Genomic DNA, 23,848 nt, shown 5'->3' with positions numbered 1-23,848 from the left:
CTTATCACGACCAGCTCACGATTCTGGGAGCCTTCCCTCCCCTTATTTGGTTTCTTTGGATAAAATTTCCCTACCTGTTATAAGAAAAACGTCCTAGAAAACATACTTTCAAATTATTTCCTCCAGCTTGCAGGTGGGTATGGTGCATGTGCAGGGCTTTTCTCAAAGGCACAGAGACGCACCGCTGTGGTTGAACGCGCGAGCTCGAAGGCCTCATTAGAGATGTTCATCACTGTGTGGGTTTATTTCTATGCATTTTTCTTTCTTCTCTCTACGTGCCTTCTGAGATCTCTCCCAAACCAGTGAACAGAAATAAATCTCTACAGTTTGAAGTCGGTTAAACTCCCCTCATTAAACTGCACACAGACTTCCAAAGCTCTTGCTGCTTTTTTTCTTTCTGTGCAGGAAACGTACCTCCTGTTCTCCTGCTCGTCTGATCTGATTGAAACCTTGTACAGATTTTTGTGTACGGGCACATTTCGCTGATTGGTGATATTTTTCGAAACCCTTGAATTTTTGTTGAAGTTGCAGCTACAGTGTCTTCAATTGAGTTCAGAGCCAAAGTCGTGTTGTTACATCCAGGGTTTTCTCAGTTCTACAATTCCTTTTTAATATTTTAAACTAGGTGGTACCTAAACATTGCAAAGGACACAACAACTCACCAATGTGCTTATTTTAACCTATTAAAAAATTTTTGTTTGTGTTGCATTCATTGAAGGAAACTCCACTCCATCGAAATCTAATCCTGGAAAAGGACCCGGCCTATTCAGCTTAACACGGCTATGGCAAGATATTCAGTCATGACATTTATCCAGAATCAGAAATCTAGTCTAAACCAGACCATTGAGTCCACTTCCATTCACGAGGTGTGTGGGTCTGGGTCAAAGATCCATTCTTTTGTATTTGATGGATCATTTGAAGAGTAACTGCCAACCTCAGTCTCCTCCAAAATCCCAGCTAAGTCGTCCCCTCTGACCCAGTTTGGCTTTGAATGGAGACACTTGATCTGCCAACTTGAAAAAAGTTGTCCTTCTGATTTGAAGTGAGGAACACGCCACATAGGAAAGCCAGTTTTACTCTCTGGATGGTTAAGCCCGGGCCAGTCAGTGCCCCCTTGTGGTGACTGCACATAACTGCACAGAGCGATCATGCCAAGTTTGGTATAATTACCACACAAATTATCTAGAAAGTTTAATATGTATAAGTCAGACAGTTGTACCAGATCATAACGTGTCATGGTTGAGTAGCAAATGTTTTTCAGGTGCTGGTTCATGGTCTGGTAAATGGGGACCAAGTTAGGTGTATTGTCACTTCTATAATATGTTAATGAAAACATACAGACGTGTGAAATACTGGTTCTCGTAGTCCCACTCCGACATGTGCTGACGAATCAAGAACTACTACTACTGCCTTGACATGAACTTTGTTGATGTTATTAAGGAGGTTTCAGAAGTACAGCAGGCTAACACACACACAAAACTGTTATCGGTTAGTATCTACAAAAATAAATGAATAAGGAAACAAATGAAATAGATGGTTTGTTTCACTGCCACGTGCATAATGAATATAATCTATTGGTTTATTGTTTGTGTTTATTTTGCACATGCATGCAATATAGACCCATATTTAACTTAATGTGCTCCAAAGTTAACATTTTGGCCCACGACCCTAAATTCAACTTTGGCCCTCTACTGGGAACAATTTGGTACCACTGATTTTCATAAGACGGTTGAGGTTTGTAATCCCAAATCCCCTTTGATTGGATACATTGGTGCATTTTTATATTTTACTAACTTTTCTCAGAAAACGTTTTTAACACTGACCACAGGGGCATGTCCGTGGATTTTTTTTTATTCTTTAAATGCTCGGAAAGACCCTTTTACCATTTAATGTTAATCCTTCTGGATTCTAAGTAGAAGATCTTCCAAATGAATAATATACCATTTATTCAACACCAGTGTTGCAAATTATTGAACAACAATCTGCTGCCTTGATTCACCACACGCTCGGGATGCCAATGCAAATTACATCCTACGAACGGTGTTGAGCTTTTCAGCGACTGAACGTTTTTCAGCTCACTCTTAATACTCAGCTTAAGGACGGCATAGGCGAGTGTTGGTGGTTTATTCAAACCATCTGACACAGAAACACACAACTTGTGTTAAAAAAAAAAGAAAAAGAGAAAAAGAACAGATGTCTGGCAAGAGAAGATTGTTATATCCGAGTATGTCCTGTGGCTCGTGACCTTAGTGAAAAGGAAATGCATAAAAAGAGCTGGCATAGGGATAGTCTGCGCTCCGGCACAGCGCTGGATAGCCAGCACTCTCAGGGGGATTCTTTAACTGCCTGGTTTCTTTAGAGCTGGTCCATATCTCGCTCTCAGCAGTATATTCCCAAGTGTGTGCGTGTATGCTAAATGCAGGACGAGTTGGATGCATATTTAAGTTTGCAGTCGCTCAAGAAATCTGACTGAATGCTACTCTTGTTTTTCTCACTTTCCTCATCTTGTCTGCATGAATTTGTGCACCGTTTTATTTTTTATTTATTTATTTTCTATGATTAAAGACGTATTACTTTGAAATTAGTTTGACATCAGCACCCTCACAATATCTGCTTCATCACAGGTGATTTCACACGAGCACAACCGCCTCCTCAAAAGCAACGAGCAACAGAGATAGAGATATAATTTATAATTTCACAGCTCTGAGTACAGGGTTCAGATTGATTCATTAGCGCTGGAATTTGTTCTGGATTAGCACCGTCGTGTTCACGTTCGGAGCTGTGCGACTGAATCGGAGGACTTAATAGTTTACGTGAGAGTTCTGCAGAGCAGCGAGATGGACACGTGATCACGTATTTGTTCAAATGCCAGTTTTAAAGCCCGCAGTTCTGTCGAAGGCTGCCTTTTAGATGTCTCTGGCAAAACTTTAAATGAAATCCTAAGGCAAAGACCATCTTTAACAGCCAAACATTTAAGCTGCTGCCAGCAACAAATACCTGGATATTTATTTGAGGAAACCTGTGGAAAACACTGCGTCTTTTTGATGCAATGCGTTGCCTCTGTGTTTGCCATTCTATGCAGAATCAATGCACAGATATTGTTTATTGTTCCTTAGAGGATAATACTGAAAGTAGCGTCCGCCCGGTCAGCTTTGATAGCCCTGCGCTGCTTTTTACCCCTTTCTGCAAAGTCGGGTTGCATCACAAATGAAGCTGCAGGGGGAATCGCGAATGCAAAACAAATCAATGATGCAAGTAGATGAGAGAACAAGGAGAAGCAATTACACCTCCTTCTCCTTTTTTTCTCCCCCATGTAATATTGCAGGTCTAACAAAGCAATTCCTTGTACCGTTTGTTCTCCCTTCATTAATGGTACACTCACTACCACAGTACAGAAATGGAGATGTTCTGCTGCGAGTGTGGGAGTGAAATAGAGGTTGACCTTTTGGTAAAGAGGCATGATCTCATGTTGGCTGAAACATCAGGTTTCTACAAGAAGCGGTTAGCCAGTGTTTTTTATTCTTTTTCCCCCCGTTTTTTTATATTCTGTAATACTGTACGTGCACTATTGTTTTAGATTTCTTTCTATTTAATTGTTGGTTACAAAAGGTTAAAGGGATTTCTTCTGACCCCTACTCCTTCCTGGACTGTAACCGACAATGAATAGAAGATAAGGTGGTAGATATATCCCAAATGATAATGCGTGCATTATTTATCAAAGGTTAAATATTTTGACTGAACTGGAAGAGAGAGGTAAACTCTTTTTAAATGTTTAAAGACGGCACAGCTTCTTTTTATGATTTCAGTATCATGTAGCATGATGCTTTGGTGGCAAAATAGGTTAGGCTGCCAGTATTTCTGCAATATGACAACATAATTATTATATTGTAGTTAGAATATACTATGAAACATGGTGCAATCAATGACAAATGTAGAGTTGCAACATTTTAAGTATATTCCACTTATTATGACAGTATTACATATGTATTCTCTTGCCCTTTATTGACGCCGTGTGACAATACTCCATAATCTCACCCAGACGTCCATGTTTTTATGCATGCACCACTTGTACACTACACCCCCACATTCAGCCTGACATATCAGCCATCTTCAGACATCTTGGGATCCCCATTATACATTAAAATTTGAATTCTGAAGATTTCATCAATATTTGGCTGCAGAGCATCGGTATGAAGTCTAATAAATGTACAACTTGAGGGAGGCTCTGAATAATGGAAAGCTATTTATAATTACCCAATATTATCATGTTGGATTTCAACTAAAACTCCCCAGAACCAGTGGACGTGGTAACCGTTTGCAAATTGGATCATATCTAGACATTTTAGTACCCCGCATGTTTATTTTCACATGAGACAAACCAACAAAAGCTGATGCGTGTTTAAATAATATAAAGACACTGAGCGCAGCAGACAGCAATCAGCCATAACATTATGACTGGCCATGATCACCTGTAAAGAGAATAACACTGAATAACCTGTGAGTTGGTGGGAAATTAACATGTTATTGTCAAGGTTGTTGTGTTAGAAGCTGGGAAGAAATGGGAAAGTGAAAGGATTTGTGCAATTTTAAACAATTACAGATTTTAAAGATGAGACAGCTATATTAGAGCAACTCCAAAACCGCAGATCTTACGTGGTGTATGGCCGGGGAAGCCAGCAAACCAGCGACAGGCTCATGGGTATCCAAGGTTTACTGGCCCGTGTGGTTCAATCCAACAGACAGGCTGTTGTCGTTTAAATTTCCATGATGGTGCCTATAGAGAGATGTGAGGATGCACAGTGCATCACAGTTTGTTGTCGCATGCATCACTTCTCTGGGGGGCCCATGACACCCTGATACAAGAAGCACCCCCTTTACCATTGCCACAGGGCTGAAGTCATTCTGCAACAATGTTCAGGAGGTGAGATCATCAGTCAGTGTGTTTGCATGCACAGCTTAATTAAGCTGTTCTCGAAATTCAACTTTCTGAATGTGGCCCTTGTCCCAGCTTACATGCAACGGAGAAAATCAAATAACTGACGGGAACATGTCCCTCTCCTCTACACTAGGTGGCGATAAGTGTCTTTTCAGCAGGTTAATACAGCCCCCTTCACGGTTGACCTAATACGTCATATAATAAACAAGAGTCATTCATGGCAGACCGGCGTTTCAAACAACAACAAGATGGATAATAGTACATGTTTTTTAATCTCGTACGTGCACGGTATCCCTCAGGTTGTTCTTCTAGCATCTCTGTTCACCTTCTTCTTCCACGACCGGCTTTCTTGGAAGTTTTTGATCCAGGGTCATAGCCAACGTAGCGGTTGTGGAACTTGCGCACACATGTTGTCCAGTTAAAGCCCGATTAAGACATATACATGTCGGAGTTTCTTTCATGTGCATGTGAACGTACTGATCACATTCTTCACTGGTTGGTGGTGTTAATGTTGTGGATGATCGCTGTTTAAAGCCTCATGATCTTAATAATGCAGGCAAGTGATTCAGACTTCAAAGCATAATTCAGTCAGGTCTGCTTTCAGTTTAGCATGTTATTGACACATTGAGTGCAGAATCAGATCGGACGTATTAAAAGAGACTGATTTATTTGTACTGTCTCACACTCTCTATAATAAGGAACTTGTTTATTGTTATTTTTCCCATGAGACTCTTGTGCACGTGTGTTTTACTTGAAAGAAAACGAGCAATGTCAACCATCTACAACTACTCAAGGGTTTCATTTTGCTCAAGGACGCTTTGATGTGCACAACTGCGTGGAGTGTCGCAGCTCATAAAAACATAACGAGTCACAGAGTCTCCCAAGACGTTGTGTTTTGCTACGAGCTAACATGCATATTCTGTGTGTGTGTGTACTTGTGCCAGAGGCCGATAAAGGTTTCTGTGATTGGTCGTTTCGCTTCCTGGGTGTCAATTTCTGAATCCAATAGCAATCTCTGACCACTGCTGTCTCTTCTGACTCAATTTTGCAGGTGCTCTTGTCTGCAAATGGACGTAATGATTTCAGTGCGACCGAACGCACCGAGTTGCAGTGCTGCCATTTTAAATCATTTCAGTTGCGCTCAGAGGTCAGTGAATGTAAGCAAGTCACACACACACGCCCTACTGCTCCCCGTGTTTATAAAAATGCATTACTGCTGCACACCTAGTGCATACATCATGGAAAGAGGTTTTTTGAAAGGCGCTCATGACCTGCCATCAGTGACATTGTGTGGGTTGAAAAATGCGAGGCTGTGTGCAGTAAATTGCAGTGATAAGCCCTCGAGTTTTTCACGTGTATTTATTCGTACATATTACATATTATGGGACAACATGCAAGGTTATGTGAGCTCGAGTAATTGAAAACTGTAAATATACATACCAAATGAGAGAGTGTGAAAACTGTTGACATAGGTGAAATCCACCCTCTATGCTCAAAGTGATCTTTTACTAGTGTAATGACTGAACAACGCGAACAGGGAATGGTTGCTAAAGTAGTGATAGCCTTTTAGTTGTTAACTAAAGTAACTGATGTTACTAGAAAAAGATGGTTGAAATAGTTGAGCAATAGCAAAAGCATAATGACTGCTAAATGGAAAATTTGGTAAAAGAACAACAGTTCAAAAAGATGATGTTTGAAACTGTTCTCCAATACAGTGGATAAAGTTTAAGTAGTTTGTTTAAAGACGCTGCTAAATGGTTAAAATCTTAGGGTATGCACGTGACGTCACCGCAAGTGAAGTCTCCATGGTTACGGCCACTGAGTGGCAAAAAGTGACAGTTGAGCATGAAGATTAACAGCATTAGTTTGTGAAATTAATTTAAAAAATAAGAAGAGCTGTTGCACGATTGACTGGATCAACAGATTTGAAAAGCAGTCAGAGATATATTTTTTACAGATCTGCCACAGAAAAGAGAAGTAAATGGATCACTGCATTACGACGAAAGAACTGGAATCCAGGCACAGAAACCCGGTGTTGTGGTTCACATTTACTGTCAGGTAATATTCATTTATGCTGTATTTTATTTTATTTTTTTTGATGAAGTCATTGCCCCAGACAGTCGTGGTGTCAATGCATGCTCTATAAAATATTAAGTTTCAATGATTCTCATTCAAATCTTATCCTATCATTACTCCCAGTGATTCATTCCTGGATAAAATAAGTTATCCCCAGGCATCTTGGCATCTTCTATCAAAATAAATTAATCCAAACATGAGAAAGTCTTTTGAACGACTGATCCACAAGCTCTGGCTCTCTCTTAAGGCTGTAAATGCCATCCATAGCATTTGTTAGCATGTGTGCAGGACGTACTCAGATCATTTAAAGAAAGAGCATTAGTACAACAATCTTTAAACACAAAGGGGGCGGCGATGCATAATCAGCTGGAATAGCTTTCTAGAATTAACTGAACAGTTCAAACACAATGGCTGAAGCTACTGAAAGATAAAAAAACGAAGTGTCTCCATGAGGTATCCAAGCTTAATGATAAACTGTTGAAATAGCGTGTGAATAAGCAATGACTAAACATTTTAAAAACATAACAGAAAGAGTTGAAAGAGCTTGTTAAACAATTTATATGGTTAAAGTGGTCACTGTTAAGATTATTTGGGAAATGAAAATTAAATAACTGATAAATAAAATGTAATAACAGGTGTAACTCCATAGCTAAAGACAATGGAGAAAATCAAGAGTTAAAAGCAGATCGTTTTTTTTTTTTCTGTGTTTGTATGTCATCTGTAGGTGTGATGCCAGGTTCTGGGAAGTCCCAGGCTAAGGCGTACTGTACACGTGTATCCCTTGAAGTCCAAAAGGATAAAATCTGTTATAGGGTAGATAGAAGGGAGCTCCTAGAATCTCCTAGAAGGGATTGTGGAGTTATGTCAATACACTTGTCACACCTTCACGGGTCTAATCAGGTTTACAGGTATTTTCACAAAGCATGCCGAAGGGTAGCCTCTCTGGGGAGGCCCTTTTTTCGCACAGGATGTTAGACAATTGCTCAGTGTTCCTGTCCTGATGGTGTACCCCTGATCATCGGGTTAAAGATTAGGAATTTGAAAAACGACTATGGTTACCTGTGACGAAATCTCTTGTTCTATGGCGGTAGGGGAGGGGGTCATTGACTGTACATCGATACAGCCAATATGTTGAACAATGAAAACCATTAACGTGAGAAATAATGACATGTATGTCTGTGGACAAATAATATGACTAACCTCTGTTGTGTAAAAGATATTGATTTTTGAATGCATTTCGGCTCAGAGACTTGGATCAGTGATTTTCCTCTTTGGCGTTCACATCTGACCAAACTCTATTTCTGTGATTTCTTCTCGGTATTTTTCTTACTTTCTTATGGTAGCCTTTGGGACTTAGAAATGAGTATCCATTCAAGGATGACGTCGGCAGAGTCTGGAAAAAATCCAAGCTTAATGGCTCAGAGAGGGCAGCTCTCCTCCGGAGAACTTCTCTATGAAAATCCAAAATCTAGCAAGTTTTTATCCGGGATAAATTAGATATTTTATTCCTGCTGTTGCACCCCGTTGTGCTCCCGTTTGCTAATCAGATTCTAAGGCCGTGTCTGGTTCAAAAATGACTCAACAGCATAAGCCCGAGACGGTCTCGGTAGAAACAAGACATCGCCGAAACATTAAATAGAAGCTTAAGGAGCTAATCAGGTCATGCCGGCATGCTGGAAAGCCTTTTTATCGTTGTCATTACTCACCCACTGTGTGTCGAAAGCATAACGTGGTGAAACATCGGCTTCATAAGGCGACCGTGGTGCTGTGCTTCAGGTGCATCGCTGAACAACAAAAAATAAAAGTTGATGAAGCCAATTAAGTTAAACGGTCTGCACTTACGTAGCACTTGTCTATCAGCGGCACTTAAAGCACTTTGCCAGGTTTCTCCTTCACACACACATACATGTGGCTATCTTTGAGAGGACATTCCCCAGCTCCTTCCCCTGACTAAGTGCCTATCTCTTACACTTACCCTAATCCTAACTATAATCTGATTGTGACCTTTGCCCTAAAAGCGAGTCTTACATTTCAAACAGCTTTTTAAAGAAGGGAGGAAAGGACCGAAAAGTCTTTACTTATGCAGACACGTGAAGGTGTGAAACTCAGAAAGATGGCTGTACAAGAACACCCACACAGCCTTGTGTTTTTCTTTTTGAGGACACTCCACCAATATAATCACAGCCGCCCATCTAAACAGAAGTGACAGACATAAGTTGCGGGAAAATTTACACAATAGCCACATTATGTTCCTATAATACCCAAAAGGAAGTGTGAGACAAACCAAAAGTGAGGAGAATTTCTGCTCAACTTTGAAACTCATCTTTGTACGTCACTTTGTGAAACGCCGGAGAAGTCAGAAGAAGAGTGGGTGGCTGTGGGAGTGCAGAAGCAGTTTCCGACAACCGTGGTCTTTTTAATCAGTTTCAGATGGTGTGATTAGAGAAGGATCCAGTGCGGGCAGCGTGGTCCAGATATCTCATTTTTGGAGCCGTCGCAGTGATTTCTCAGTTCTCCGTTTGCATGATGTCCCTCCTTAATGCAGGTATACAGGCAATACAGGCCAGGTAGGTTAGCTTTCATGTGTGTTTACAGTCTTTTGACGAGAGTGACGGCAAGACGAACAGCTTTTGACAACGCAAGAACTCCTCCGCTCCCGTTTCGTCAGTCATCGTCGATGTTTCGTCTCAGTTGGAGGCACCCAACGCGGAGAAATGCCACATGACTCGAACACAATCCCTGCACATGCGCAGCTGATCATCTTAAGTCATCGTCGCGAGGTGCATCAAATCGTTTGTGTGTGGAGACGTCTTTGTTGAATAACGTCCTTCAGGATCCGGCTCAGCAGACAGACGGGAGCCACGTGGTGCTGTCATGTTTGAGTGTATCCAAAAATATCCCCACAACACATGTTCTGTTATTTTATAAAGAGACGAAAAGGGAAGAGAGGAGGCGACTGAAGAAGAATCCAGATTATAAATATGAGAAATAGAGTCACAGTGTGTGACAGGTTCAAAGCACTGAGATGGATACACTATTTTATTTTATCCCAAAATAGCAGAGCTGGTTATATTTTTGCACAACCAGACCCCAAATCTGTTGCATTAAGCAGTTTATCCACTATACTGCATTCCTTTTAATCCAACACAGTGCTTCTTAATCTTTTTTGTGTTATCTCTCCTTAAGATTAAACTGTATCCTTTTGCATTGTGTTGTTGCTGTGTCTGTGGAAGAATGATTTTTCTCTTCATGTCTAATGCTGTGTTCACAGTGCTGGTGATAAACCAACACTCATTTTTAATAGAAGTCGGGGAAGAAGCTGCAAACTCACCCTACACTTGAGTCATGCAGCTGCAGCTTTTCTCAGCGCTTGAATGACGTTATGAGGGGTCAACAAATCAAACTTTATGAGTTAGTTTTTTTTTTATTTGACCAGTCATGAGATCAATCTGATGGGTCATTCACAAAATATGATTCTGTTCCACTTTTCTGATGTTTTCTTGCTTAAATCTTGTGCAAGACTGGATTTTCAGTCTGAAAATCATTCATGAGGAAAAAGGTGACAAGTCCAGACTGTCTTCTATGAGGTCAATGCAATTTTTCTGTCAATCATCTCTTAACAGGTAAAAAGCTTAAAATGTTCACTTCTTTTCTTTGGATCATTGATGACGAATAGAAATAGGACACTGTTTTTATAAGCACGACTTAAAGGAGCACCTAAATTGGTTGGTAATGACCTCAGAGACTGAGCTATTTCAAGCAGAGGAGGTTCAGGACATTTCACAAAAGGGCACTAAAAGCCAACCATCCCACCCCAGGAGATTCAGTTGTTTCAGTACAGAGGTTCAAGTTAATTTCTGGTTGCCCCTTGTAAATCGTACTTCAGAAAAATCCACTAACCACGTGCTGTGCAGTATGATTACTTCCTAAATATAATTATGTGGATAATATTTTCTGGAAGATGTACGTACATCGGTGGAGGGTGTAATTTAAGTGTAAACACTGCTCTCTGCTGGAAGAAAGGCTGAACTGCAGTAGGAAGACTGGCAAATTCTACTACAACCACACTTCTTTTTGCTCGTCCTAAAAATATTGGATTCTGCAAAAGGTGAATGTATTTGTAGCGAATTTATTATGTGGTCATCCGTGCAATTTACAAGTTTATAAAGAAAATACATCAGGTTTTTGGAGGCATAAAATAGAAAAGTGACAAAAATCCAATTAGTGCAATTCTCATGAAACTATGCAACCTGCGTGACTGATCCTTCAGCAAGATTTTGACTGATGTTCAAGAAACACAGCAGCTTATAGACGGAAAACACATTCCCTAGTTCATGTATCGGTACTTAGACCCCAATAAAGGCCAAAGTCTATCCGTTCTGCTGGAGTTTCCCCACCTCTGTACTTCTCTGTAGCAGGTGAAGCTGTGCCTAAAATATTTTCTTGATCCTTTGCCTACATTAAAACCATTCCAATTTTATGTACAAACTTCTCAGAAACAAATGCAAGAAGCGCTATATTGCCGATTTCAGAACTTTAATAACATCGCTTTACAATTTCTAACATAGCTCTTCTAAGTAGTGTTTTAGAGCAACTCACTCGATCAGATTAAGTGCCGCAGGGCGTTTGTGACATGGATAAAATACACTCATTCACTGTGTTGTGCTTTAATCTTAATTTTACTCAACTGTCTGCAGCCAGTTAATTTTACAGTGTAGCCGCTCATTCAGCAGAGCCCCACACTGAATTTTAACTAAATTCTAAAATCCACATTAGTTCTATTTAATTCAGTTCAACTGCGAATTTCAGAAATGAGAAATAAAACCCAAAAACGCTTTCTATAAACATTTATTGTGTTTATTGGCCAGATGAAACCAGCTCAGACAAGGACTCCATATTGTTTCAGAACATCTGTGTATTTTGCAATCTTTGACTCGACGTTCTTCTCTGCCTTCTTGGTCAAGGAGATCAATGTCTTTTTCTTGTTGTAGCGGAGCTTAGCCTTCTCCTTTCTCTTCTCCTCCAGAGTGGCTGTGATGGCCTGGTACTTCCAGCCAACCTCGTGTGCCAGACGCCCAAGCAAGGCAAACTGAGTGAGAAACAAAAATCAAAGTGAGAATGATGTCGCTAGAAAAATTAGACTTGGCAATATTTGAGTGTTAATAGTTAGATCGGCCTTAAGCAAGTACATCAGACTAAAATATTTGTTTTAGATGTTTGTCAAAAGCTTCAGGATAAAGCAACAACTAATCTACAACTCAACTCAGCAATCAGATCCATAATTTTTGGCTCATCAATGAATGATCAGCTTCGGGATAAAGTGCTCATCACTGTTGAGTAAATACAGTTGATGGTAAACTGAAGCAATTTGTTTTCTAATTTTCAAATATTTTGCTAATGAAGTCACTTATCACGCGACCCTTGAATGAACCAACAACTCACCTTGCGAGTGGGCTTCAGACGCACAATCTTAAGAGCGGCAGGGACAACCATGCGCTTCCTCTGTAGATGAAAAACCAACAATCAGACAAAGAAACCAGCAGCAAATCGTAGCATTGACAGAATACGCATGTCTCAGAAAGTTATTATTTTCAAAGTCATTATTCAAACAAGGTAGGTAAGGATTATTAACATCACAGACAGCATGTACTATGGGCAATATACTGAATTAGAAATGTCAGCACACCTTGTCATAGGGTGGGGGGATGCCGTCGAACACCTTCAGCCTCTCCAGAGCAGCCTGACCTCTCTTGGTTTTATGGGGCAACATGCCTGGTTGGTAGAGAGAATTCCACTGAGTTCAACACATTTTAAAACCACAATTGGTGCACATGTATCCTGTATCTTTGTTCCTACACAAATGTAGATTATTGCTCGACTCAGCAATCAGATCCGTAAAGGTTTTTTATCATCAATAAATGGTCAGTTTCGGGATAAAGCGTTCATCATTGTCAAGCAAGGATCTACACTTTAGCTAAGTCAAAAGATCAAGTGCAACGACCAATTAGCAAACCACTGTTTGCCTGTGAGATTCTCATTTACAATAGATATTTAATTTATTGTAAAACAATCAGTTGTTCCTAAATTATAAAGTTCTCAATGTCAGAATCCTTCATTGCTCCTGGATATTTATGTTATGTTTTCAGCATGTTGCCATGTTCTCACCTCTGACAGTCCTCCAGAAGATCCTGCTGGGAGCTCTGAAGTGGTATGGACCACGAGAGGGGTTGGTGTTCATCCTCTTACGCAGGAAAGCCAGGTACTTCACTGTAGACAGGAACAAATCGAATTAAGCCAACGACAAACTTCAAGACATTTGCAAGTGTCAGTTTGGCGAGTGGCGCTCATGTCTCAGATGGTAGTGCATGTAAGGTAGTCTCATGGTCATTGAAACTCGAAATAAAAAGGGGTAAAACATCACTGACAAGCTCTTCATAAAACTGTTAAACGAAATGTGAACATATACTCCACTTACGCTTGTTACGGTAGAAGTTGCCAGAGATGTTGATGCCTTCGCATCTCACCACCACAACTTTGTGTCCTAAAAGCAAAAGCAAACAATTAATAGATAATTAAGGCAAATAAAAATCCAGTCAGCAGTAACGATGGTTTGCTTCCCGTCTCAGATGGTAGTGCATGTGAAGTATTCTCATGGTCGTTAAACTCAACCAAGGCAGATAATGAGATCATCATCGACAGACTAAAGTCCTCTTAAGTTGGAAATAAAAATCAAACACCATATCTTTAAAAACTTACCCAGAAGGACTTGTTTAGCCACAAGGGCAGCAAGCCGGCCAAGTAGATGGCCCCTGCCATCAAGCAGGAGAACCTGCGGGTTTTAATAAGAGAAAGGCATATAAATCAGTTGCATACACTAAACTGTACATTTGACAACCTGCACAGCTTGATTACTACGTAACAGAAATTTCACTTGGTCACCGTCAACTAAAGTCACTAACATTCAAGAATAAATGACTTTTACCACTATCAGGACACTAACGACTTACCGGTTAACGCATAGCGCTAGCTTAGCATCCACGTCAAAGCACGCTGACATTAACACTAATACAAGCGAGTGTGAGATCCACAAAACCCAACTCTTGTAAAAACAATACATAGTTGTATAAATAAATGATATAAAGATCGCCGGCTCGTACTTAACTGTGGATAAATTAACGCTAGCTAGCTATGTAACTAGCTAACTGCATTGACTCGTTAGGGAAGCTGCCATGATGAAGGCATGTTCAGTCAGCCACGGTAAGCAGACTCAAAGATCTCCTAATATTAAGTCTCACAAATAACGCAGAGCAACACAATGACTACGCCAACAAGTCCCACGATTGTCGTCTACTTCGTAACTACAAAAAGCACGATTTTGTGTAGCCTAATACGCCATAAAATGAAATTATTAGTCCGCAGCAGTTGCCCACCTTATTGAACCGGTCCGCCATGATGTGCGAAAAGAAAGATGCACGGGGTTGCTCGTGGTAAAAGGCAGGGGTGGGCGGAAGTGACGAAGTAGTAGATTTCTTCCTTGTGGGATGTGTACGCATGATTTCCAGCGCCGCCATTGACAGGAGGAATTTTAGCTCATTGCTTTTACAGAGATTGTTTTTTTCTTCTAATACTCTGCTTATTTCACAGTTCAGTAGAATTATATACACAAGTTTCTAATAATAATAATTTCAAATATTTTTTGTTGACAGATTGAAAGCAGGACTTGTAATAAAAGCTTCCTGAAGGGTAAATATCAATAATCACATCAAAGCTAACACCTTGTGCTGCTTTTAGTTACTTACTATAAAAGGATATATGGTTCTTAAACTGACTGGTGTGCTTAGAGACAATGAGCATTACTATACTCGTTTTATATTGCATTAAATAATTCAGTGCACCAAACTCATTTTATACCAGGTCTTTCACTATATTAAATGTTCTGTAATTTGTTGCAATAAGTCACAAGTCTAGTTTAAAATAAAGTTTAATTTACTTTATCAGTCCATATCCTGACAACTGCTATGCATGTGCCTCCACATAAAACAAACATTTTCATTTTGGGGAAATTAGAGAATGCCATTGCAAGACAATGGGGTAACACAAATGTTTTAATTTTACGCTACCATGTTTTGAAGTACCAATGCCACTTATATGACCATGACTTTATCTATACATCGCACAAAAAGCTGATGTTGCCATGCGAAGCATTGAATATATTTAGGTTTTTACACTTTGCCATCGTGTCTGCAACACACAGTTCACTGATGAAGTACAGCACAGGGGGAAGGTTGAAAAAGTTGCACCACTTCTGTGACAGCATGCCATGGAAACAACATTGTATTTATGAACAGTTTTAATAACTTTCAAGCATTTACAGAACAACTATCACACACACACATTCATGACTGGCCCGGTGACACAGTGCATGCTGCAGTCGGAGGATTTATGAAAAGGTGTCTGGGACGGTGAGGCTTTATTTATTTATTTTTTGGAAGTGTGCACTTAGTCATCGTGTTTCAGCTTCCTAATCTTTCCCTTATGGCGGTCAATCTCGCGCTGGAGACGCTCAATTTCCTTCTTGTGATGATCAATTTCCTCCTGGTGGTGTTGTTTGAGTGCAGCCAACTGCTCCTGCTCCTTGCGCCTTGTGTGCAGATGGACAGACAGATATCAGACAGGATTAGACAGGCACGTGTGTAGAGACGGAAGACGAAAGGTAATGTATCAAGTGAGGTTCTTTGATGCTTATAATCAAGGCCACATTGGGGTGCAGAAAGAGGTAACACATACTTGAAGTACATCTCCTCCTCAGCAGCCTGCTTCTTCCCCATGGCTCCACCTGCCTCTCTGATGGACCCTCCGCCTCCACCACCTTTCCCTGCCCCTTTACCTAGCTCACCCAGCTGAGACAGGGCGGGGAGCAGTGCAAAGAAGCAAAGAAAAAAAAAACAAAGTTTAGTGAATCGAACCAGGAATATATTCAAATCACACACTTTCAGAGGCAATTCATTTGTTGTGTTTAGTTATTAAGATATGGAGGCAGAGTTACTTAAACCCTGTCAAATAAACACTGAAGGTCAAGATTCATTTCCTCATACAAAAGGAGGTAAAATGGCTTCTTTGTCTGCCTGGTGAAAATGGAGGGATTCAGAACGGACTAGAAAGTGCCTGTGCAAAAACAAAGCAGCACAACCTCAAAGGACAAACACACACCTGAACTCCCCTTTCTGAGTTAAGTCGTGTGGTATGTGACAATATAAACAAAACTTGACACCACTCCAATCCTACCCTTAAATTAAAAATAAAAAAATAAAAAATCTGACACATAATCATAACTATTTTACCTAATACGACATGATCCCTGTCAAAACAGGCTCTTAGGTAGTCAACACTATAGGCTTATCAATGTAAAATTATTATTCACGCGACCGTATAACGGTTACAGAGGGGGTGTTTTACACATTTAACGGATTTTACCTGATCGGATGACATTCTCAGCTGTGAGGTGACAAAACTCCTGATGCTAGGCCTCAGAAACCTCGCCATGTTTGCTTCTTAAATGAGACAACTACACTACCAGCTTTGCCCTTGCTCTCAAAAATATGCCACAGGACGGCGCCATTATTAGCATGATGGGGGGCGGTGACAACAGAGTCATGTTCGTCAAATGATAGGGCGCCGTAAAATAAAAAAACTCATATGTGAGCTTATTAATTATTGTATGATTGTATATTAATTATATGAGCGTCACAAATAATAATGATGTGTAAGGATACAAAAAAAAAGCGATTTCCTGCATTTCCGTAATGGTATGGTCTCAAAAAATGGACAACGCAATACCTTACGTTCTTTACGTAGCTGTTGATCTTACGTTGTTTAAATGTTTTTTTGTTTTGTTTGTTTTCTAACCATTCAGTTTTATTATTATGTCAAACACTGCTGCAAATAAAATGCTTTTTTGCTGATAAATAAATTATAGTACTATCTATCTATCTATCTATCTACATTTTTATTATTATTATTTAAAACATTGCATTAAAACTATTGATCAAAATTATTAGAAAATCTTCAAAAACTATAGATTCCAATGTTTTCTATACTATACTTGTGCATTTATTCGTTCAAGAAATTAATATATTTTAGTTGGAAAAGCATTGGGTGTTTTGGGTGTGACTCTTTGGTAGTAACTGCTGATTAGTCATCCACAGCCACTTTTAACCTCTCTCTTAGTACAGAAATGCTTCACTTCTGAGATGTTGTAAGATTTGCTCTCAATAATGTCTTGCTTAAGATATTTCCTCAACATTTCTATTGGGTTTGGTCAAAACATTAATTTTTGTCTTAACCATCGTTTGACATTTTCTTTTACAATGTGCTCTCATAATGGAATTTAATTTAGTATATTTCTTAAACTAAAACTCGTATTGTATAACTGGATATCATTTTATTGAGACTACACTGTCACAAACAAAAAAAAAAGAGAAACAATCTTATTTTAATTTAATTTTTTGAAGCCTTTTTTTCTGAACAAGCAACCATAACAAGGCAAATGCTTTGAAGAATTTTATTTTAATTTTTCAACGCTGCAATGAAAGCATAGAGTCCCCTCTTAGAACAAACCAAACTCAGGCTCACATGGTGAAAGGAACCTTGCAGACCCCCTCGCCCAAGTCCAATATAAATACTTTGCTTGCCAGACAACACTGGCCCAAAACTATGAAACAAAGAAAAAAAAAAAAATTAAAGAAACATCATGCCAACTTAAAAATTTCAAATCACATTCAACGTTTTTTTTTTCACAAGTCACTTCATACAGCATTACTCTAATCACCAAAGTTACATATATACAGGTATGGTTGGACCCCAAAGCAAAACGCTTTAGAAAAGTAAAATGTTCCCCCCATTGTGTGTAGAAAATGAAAACCTAATTTCAAATGAAATCGGAAGGAAAACAGAAATAGTTGGAGGCGCTCACACTTTGTCACTGTGACGAAGCATCAACAGAGTTCCTCTAAAACGTTTTGTCGTACTGTTAAAGAAACAACAGTTTAACTCGTGAGACAAATCAAGATCTGGCATGAGCATCTATAAAAAGCATTGTCAACAGTGTGTATTGTGGGTGTTTCTTTTAAATGCTCAACCGTTAAGGTAATAACATATTGTGAGAGTGACCTAATAAAGAAATCATTAAGAATTATTCTTATGTTTGCATCTCAGGACCAGGATGTTTTTGTCAATGATCTCTGAATCAGAATCAAATTGTGCAAAAATAACATAATTTCTAAAACAAAACTATCAGGTCAAGCTTCAAAATTTGACAATATCCTTATTTAAGTGCACCTAGATGTATTGGTCACACCAGTGCATAACAGGCGTTTGTATAGAATGAGATAGTACAGGCTCATAGTTTATAGGCTTCCTTGTGCTGATACAATTTGGTTTTGTTTAAAAGGGAACAAAATGGAAAGTAGGGCAAGTGAAGAGAAGGCTAAAACAAGATAAAACGAGATAAAGGGGGGCAGATCAGAAGAAAAATGCAGGTGCATCACAAGGCCAGGAGCGGTCTGCGAAGGCCCTTCGGAGGAGGCGGCGGTCGCTGCCCCCCCTTCCATCCCCGTCAGTCTTGCTTGACGTTGCCCAGCGCTCTGAGGCGCTCCAGGAGAGGAGGGTGGGAATAGTGCCACATGGAGAACAACCAGTCAGCGACGGGGAAACCCAGGTTGTCTTTGTTGAGCTTGATGAGGGCAGAGTAGAGCTCCGAGGCTTTGCCCATAGCGCGTGCAAAGGCGTCTGCCTGGAACTCAAACCTGCGACTCAGGACTGTCAGACAGAAGGACAAGAGCTGCAGAGGGACAAAGAGGGACATATGAAACAGACTCAAAAGAAAAAGAAAAGGTTGAGAACGTTTGCGGACTCTCGTACTCACCTCGTTGTAAGGGGAAAAGATGAACTGGAAGATAATCATCAAGCCTATTAATGTGGGTTGGCTGTCGGTGAAGCCAAAAGCTTCAAACAGCTCCTTGCGTCCAATCAGAACAGCAAAGAGCGAGAAACACAAGAAGGAATTCATCTGGAGGAAGAAAAGTCGGCAGGTGTTACATAAATCATCATAAATAATCAGCCTAGCTTGGATGTTTCAATTGAGACATTGCAAGAACACACTCGAACACAGTTGTCTTAAAGTAGAAAATGAAGCACCTGACTGATGACGATATTCTTGACAGTGTGGCCGAGCTTCCAGTGGCCAAGCTCATGACCCAAGACGGCGAGGATCTCTCGGTTGTTGCATCCTTGTTTCTTGTTCTGCAAGAGTAAGAAAACAACACTGGAGAATTAATCAAAAGAAAATGAATCAACTAGAGTCACCTAAAACTACCAGTTTGAACATTAATAACTCTGTGTGCTGCTGAGGTGAGATATTTAAGCCAGTGGTGTAATACCGGTTCATGATGAATACCAGTATTTTTTTTGTTATGATATGAATTTTTAATACACCGGCATACCGGTGTGTTTGATTCCACAGTGTTCAGTTTGGACCCTTCTCAATGTAGCGCATGGTGCGACTGTGTCACTGTGAGATGTGGTGAAGATGAAAGCAGAATGAGAAGAAAAAGGTGCGGTGTTGGTTGCTTGGGGATTATTAACGGTAACCGGACGTCCTTGATTTCTGGGAACAGTCCCCGTTTTGGATGACCTGTCCACCGGCTGAAGCTGTCCTCAAAAATGTCCACAATATTAGCTTTTCATGAATGAGGAAAAAAAAAAATAAAATAAGGTTGTGTACAGACTAAAATTATTATAGTAGCCTGCAGCTCTGCTACTGACATTACAGACATGGTTGTTTAAATGTATATAATAAATGAAATGAAAAATAAATTAAACCATAATTGTCCCCGTTTCTTCTTGATAACATTTTAAATAACATTTAATTCTTTTCTTTTATCTCCAAGTTGTAAATGTCCCCGGATTTCCACCTCAGCACTCAGTGCTAATAAGGGGCCATGCAAACCTGTTTTACTACTAGTGTGGGATAATTCTACAATATTTACTCATCATCATAGTAAAATAGTCCATCTTTAGTCATGTGATTACATGTGATTATGCATGAAAAAATAATCTAAAAAATACTGTGATACCATTACAATTTTGAAAAATACCGTGATAAACACTTATGATCATACTGCCCAGTCCTACCAGTGTCCTTTCAGTATGAGGAATTTTTATAACAAATTGTATCTAATCTAATCTAATCTAATCTAATCTAATCTAATCTAATCTATTCTATTCTAATCTTATCCTCAAAGTCCGTTTTCAATTGGCCTCAAATGTATAAATGAAATGCATGGCTTTGAAACCTTGGGCTTGGCTTTTGCTTCGCTGGACGTCTCGTCGTTCTCTGGCTGCTCGGGCTGTGGCTCCCCAGCTTTGTTGAGCGGCGAATAGTCTTCCAACAGAGTGTCAAACAGCACAATGCGCTTGTTCTTGAAGAACCCGTAGAAGTACGCATTGCTGTGCGACGATCGTTTGGAGCCTGGAGAACATTGAAGATGAGTTAAGAGTTGTATGTCCACAAACGGCCGGGTCAACACACCTCAAACCTTGACTTCAACGAACGTACCTTCAACTACGTAAACCTTCGTGAGGGGGAAGCTTATGCTTTTGGCCATGGACTCAATCTCGGTCTTTAGCTCTCCTTCTGGCAACGGAGTGAACTTGTCAAACAGTGGAGCAATGTAATCAGCGTAGATGGTCACAAGTACCTTAGGACATCGGAGAAAGTATTAACAAACAATCTTGAACGGAGTAAAATGTCTATCTATTTTGAGCTATTCACGAATTATCCATCACGCTTTGTGTTCTCTTACTGCATTAAAAAACATTCATCACTAACCAGAGAAACACCCAGGGTAAAGAGCCAGGCATAGATGAAGAAGTAGTCTCCACCGATCTTTATGATGTACAGCAGCAGTGAGGTCACAGGCAGCAGGATGCACTGGGTCACAATGAACTTCTTCACAGCATCTTTCAGGAAGAATCCCAACGTCTAAGAGGAGGACCAGGCATCATGTGGACAGAAGACAATAGAAAAAGAGGCATCTGTCAGGACATGTGTGTGTAGTGTAGTTTTATAAGTATCAAATAATCAGTCACAGTTATGACATCTGATTTTTGCAATCTGCAGATAAAACTAATATTAATGGTGACACCTGCTGATTGAACCCGTGCTTCTCCTCAATGACGAACGTGTTGTACAAACTCCAGGGAAGCCCGGTGAAGGCACTGAACAGGGTGGCGAGCGTCAGAAACACGAGGGACTGAGTGATCTCGTACTCCGGACTGAGCCCAAAGCGAACCGTCACAGAACCGGCAACGCCCCACAGGAAGGGGATTCCACCAAGCAGCAGGATCAACTAAAAGGTTTTAAAGAACAAGATGGTGTTAGTATGTGGCACGGGCATAAAGAATGACGGAGATTATGTAAAGCTGTGAAACGCTGCCTTACCGTCCCTTCAGTCTCCGAATAGAGCCCAGACCAAAAGCTGAAGTTGCTTTTGTCCAGCTGATAAAGACGTGACTTCTCAAAGGTTTCAGAATCCATGATCTTTCCCAGCTCCTGTGGTACATGTGTTGTCAGTCTGTATATCCTCCTCTGCAGAGTGGAAAAGAAACGAGCACTGTGTTAAAGTTTTATTCTTGACTCATCATATGGGTAGTAAAACCAGACTCCTTCTATGCTACAGATATACAGTTAGTGTCCATATATATTTGGACACTGACACAAGTTTGGTTATTTTAGCTGTTTACTAAAACATGCCAAAGACACATCAATATGGGCTTAAAGGGTATTTACATCCAAACTGTAGGAAGGCTTTAATTAAAGCTCTTTAATATATAGTCGCCTCTTTTTCAAGGGACCAAAAGTAATTGAGAAGTTAACTCAAAAGCCATTTCACAGGCTGCATGCACAGGCTCATTAATCCTTCATCATTTAAGCTGCTGCTGTGAACCCACAACATGCAGTTAAAGGAGATCTCAATCTCAATCTTTCCATGGAGAAGAAAAACATCTTCATAACATCCAGTAGGTGTATCAGTATCTGAAGACTTAGTGCGAGTAAATACAGAAAGTTCACCACAAGGTGTGAACCATCAATCAGCCTCAAAAATAGAAAGGCCAGATTAGACTTTGTCAAAAAAAAAACTTCAGAAGACACCAGCCCAGTTCTAGTACATTTCATTCCTTGGACAGATGAAACTAAGATCAGCCTGTCCCAGAATGATGGGAAAAAGAAAGTATGCAAAAGGCTTGGAATGGCTCATGATCCAAAGCGTGGTGCATGGGCATGCGGGGCTTCTAACGGCACTGGGTCACTAGTGTTTATCGACAATGTGACAGATAACAGATGCAACCGGATCATTTCTTAAGTGTACAGGGATATACTTTATGCTCAAATTCAGCCAAATGCACTGAAATGTATTGGATGCTGCAACACAGTACAGATGGACAATGACCTAAAACGTAAAGCAGAAGCAACCCAGGAGTTTAAACCTTGAAGATTGTGCAGGTCCAAATATTTCTGGACCTAACTGTACAAGATTAATTATACACATCTTTCATTGTTGACCATCATGCAACAAATATAACGTGCTCAATATTAGTCACGCTTGGTATGTTTTCTACAGATGTGTGACCCAAAATGAACCTTTGACTCTGTTAATCTGTAGCTTCTTCCAAGATTTAGCACATGCACGTCACATGAATGTAATATCTAGAAAATCCTAAACAGTCCTGCAATATGAACCATGTTGTAACAATGTGATCTCTACATAAGCGGCTTGATATCGCATCTCTATGGATAGGAGCCAAAGTAAATCAAGAGCCAGAGGATTGCCTGTGTCAACCTGTGTGTCTAATAAAGTAGATAATGATTCGAATTTTTGATGTACCATTCTTAGATTTGTTATATTTAGTTATATTCGAGAGAGGAAGTCAATCTATTCTCACGTCCCATTTCAATGTGACTTTAACTAACCAGAAATAACTGAGATGAAACTGTTTTCACATTTGACAGACAGGTGAAAGGCCATGAACTAGGCCATTAGCATTTTTTTACAAGCAGAATATAAATTGCTCTAAATCAGCTATATTAGTGACACGAATAACAGTGCGACTCGAAATTATATATTTTAAGTTATGAATAGTTAGCTTTTTTATTCATAAAAGTTCATTTCTATTACAAAGGGGGGAAGTTTGATTAACTTACCTGTCTGTGAGAAAGGTATGCCTCCCATAGGTAGACTGCCCATGAAAATCCCAAAACAGCATAAAATATCTGCTTCTCCACCGGTAGGTCCAATATAGTTTCAATCATTTTTGCTCTGTTGTTGGATCAAGACGGGCTAGCTCTGCAGGACAACGACAGCCTGACTGGTAGTTTTATGCTAGCGGCTACTTAGCTTCCGCTCTATAAAGACACACAAAACTATTTAAATTTGAATTACGGGGAAATGTTTCCCTGGTTAAATCGACAGCTGCAGACAAATGAAACCTTTGCATCCAGTTTCCATTCCTGGGTCACAGGTTTCTAAAGCTACTATCATTCCATTCATGCACTGAGACGAGATGCGAGCCTAGCGGTGTTGTGTAGCGACGAATTCTGACCCCCATGAAACTCCAGCCCATAACTTTGGTTCCGCGTTGGACTACTTTATTTTAAATATTTCACCCAACAAAAACTGTCTTAATGCTTACTGATATCAAACGATAACCAATAAAATAGTGCCGTTTCGTGGCGATTACCTTCCAGAAAATACAATTTTCCCCCCAAAATACTGTCCG

General features: G+C 40.0%; 3 protein-coding genes and 5 non-coding genes across 8 annotated transcripts; all 8 read right to left on the bottom strand.

Annotated features, from left to right (window-relative positions):
• Positions 1–11,844: 11,844 nt before the first annotated feature.
• On the bottom strand, positions 11,845–14,537 carry rpl13a (ribosomal protein L13a). The gene is made up of 7 exons (XM_047611097.1): positions 14,443–14,537; positions 13,769–13,841; positions 13,488–13,553; positions 13,178–13,279; positions 12,699–12,784; positions 12,455–12,514; positions 11,845–12,101 (listed from the first exon to the last, which is right to left on the bottom strand). The coding sequence occupies exons 1-7, from the start codon at positions 14,461–14,463 to the stop codon at positions 11,892–11,894; spliced, it is 618 nt and encodes a 205-aa protein (XP_047467053.1). The 5' UTR covers positions 14,464–14,537; the 3' UTR covers positions 11,845–11,891.
• On the bottom strand, positions 12,273–12,348 carry LOC125024301. Its single transcript, XR_007114736.1, has one exon. It is a non-coding gene; the product is annotated as a small nucleolar RNA SNORD50 (small nucleolar RNA).
• Positions 12,580–12,656, bottom strand: LOC125024299. The gene has a single exon (XR_007114734.1). It is a non-coding gene; the product is annotated as a small nucleolar RNA SNORD34 (small nucleolar RNA).
• Positions 12,889–12,966, bottom strand: LOC125024300. The gene has a single exon (XR_007114735.1). It is a non-coding gene; the product is annotated as a small nucleolar RNA SNORD50 (small nucleolar RNA).
• LOC125024296 lies at positions 13,358–13,440 on the bottom strand. Its single transcript, XR_007114731.1, has one exon. It is a non-coding gene; the product is annotated as a small nucleolar RNA Z195/SNORD33/SNORD32 family (small nucleolar RNA).
• LOC125024297 lies at positions 13,629–13,712 on the bottom strand. Its single transcript, XR_007114732.1, has one exon. It is a non-coding gene; the product is annotated as a small nucleolar RNA Z195/SNORD33/SNORD32 family (small nucleolar RNA).
• A 440-nt stretch (positions 14,538–14,977) lies between the features above and the next one.
• Positions 14,978–16,653, bottom strand: atp5if1b (ATP synthase inhibitory factor subunit 1b). Its single transcript, XM_047611098.1, has 3 exons — positions 16,487–16,653; positions 15,800–15,912; positions 14,978–15,653 (listed from the first exon to the last, which is right to left on the bottom strand). The coding sequence occupies exons 1-3, from the start codon at positions 16,553–16,555 to the stop codon at positions 15,512–15,514; spliced, it is 324 nt and encodes a 107-aa protein (XP_047467054.1). The 5' UTR covers positions 16,556–16,653; the 3' UTR covers positions 14,978–15,511.
• A 906-nt stretch (positions 16,654–17,559) lies between these two features.
• Positions 17,560–23,834, bottom strand: zmpste24 (zinc metallopeptidase, STE24 homolog). The gene is made up of 9 exons (XM_047611694.1): positions 23,274–23,834; positions 21,513–21,659; positions 21,217–21,420; positions 20,901–21,053; positions 20,628–20,769; positions 20,365–20,540; positions 19,208–19,312; positions 18,936–19,079; positions 17,560–18,851 (listed from the first exon to the last, which is right to left on the bottom strand). Exons 1-9 carry the CDS (start codon positions 23,379–23,381, stop codon positions 18,627–18,629), a joined length of 1,404 nt encoding a protein of 467 aa, XP_047467650.1. The 5' UTR covers positions 23,382–23,834; the 3' UTR covers positions 17,560–18,626.
• Positions 23,835–23,848: the final 14 nt, after the last annotated feature.

Source organism: Mugil cephalus, chromosome 17 (assembly GCF_022458985.1).
Source record: "Mugil cephalus isolate CIBA_MC_2020 chromosome 17, CIBA_Mcephalus_1.1, whole genome shotgun sequence".
NCBI classification, from domain to species: Eukaryota; Metazoa; Chordata; class Actinopteri; order Mugiliformes; family Mugilidae; genus Mugil; species Mugil cephalus.
This window is presented reverse-complemented; position numbering and strand designations above follow the sequence as displayed.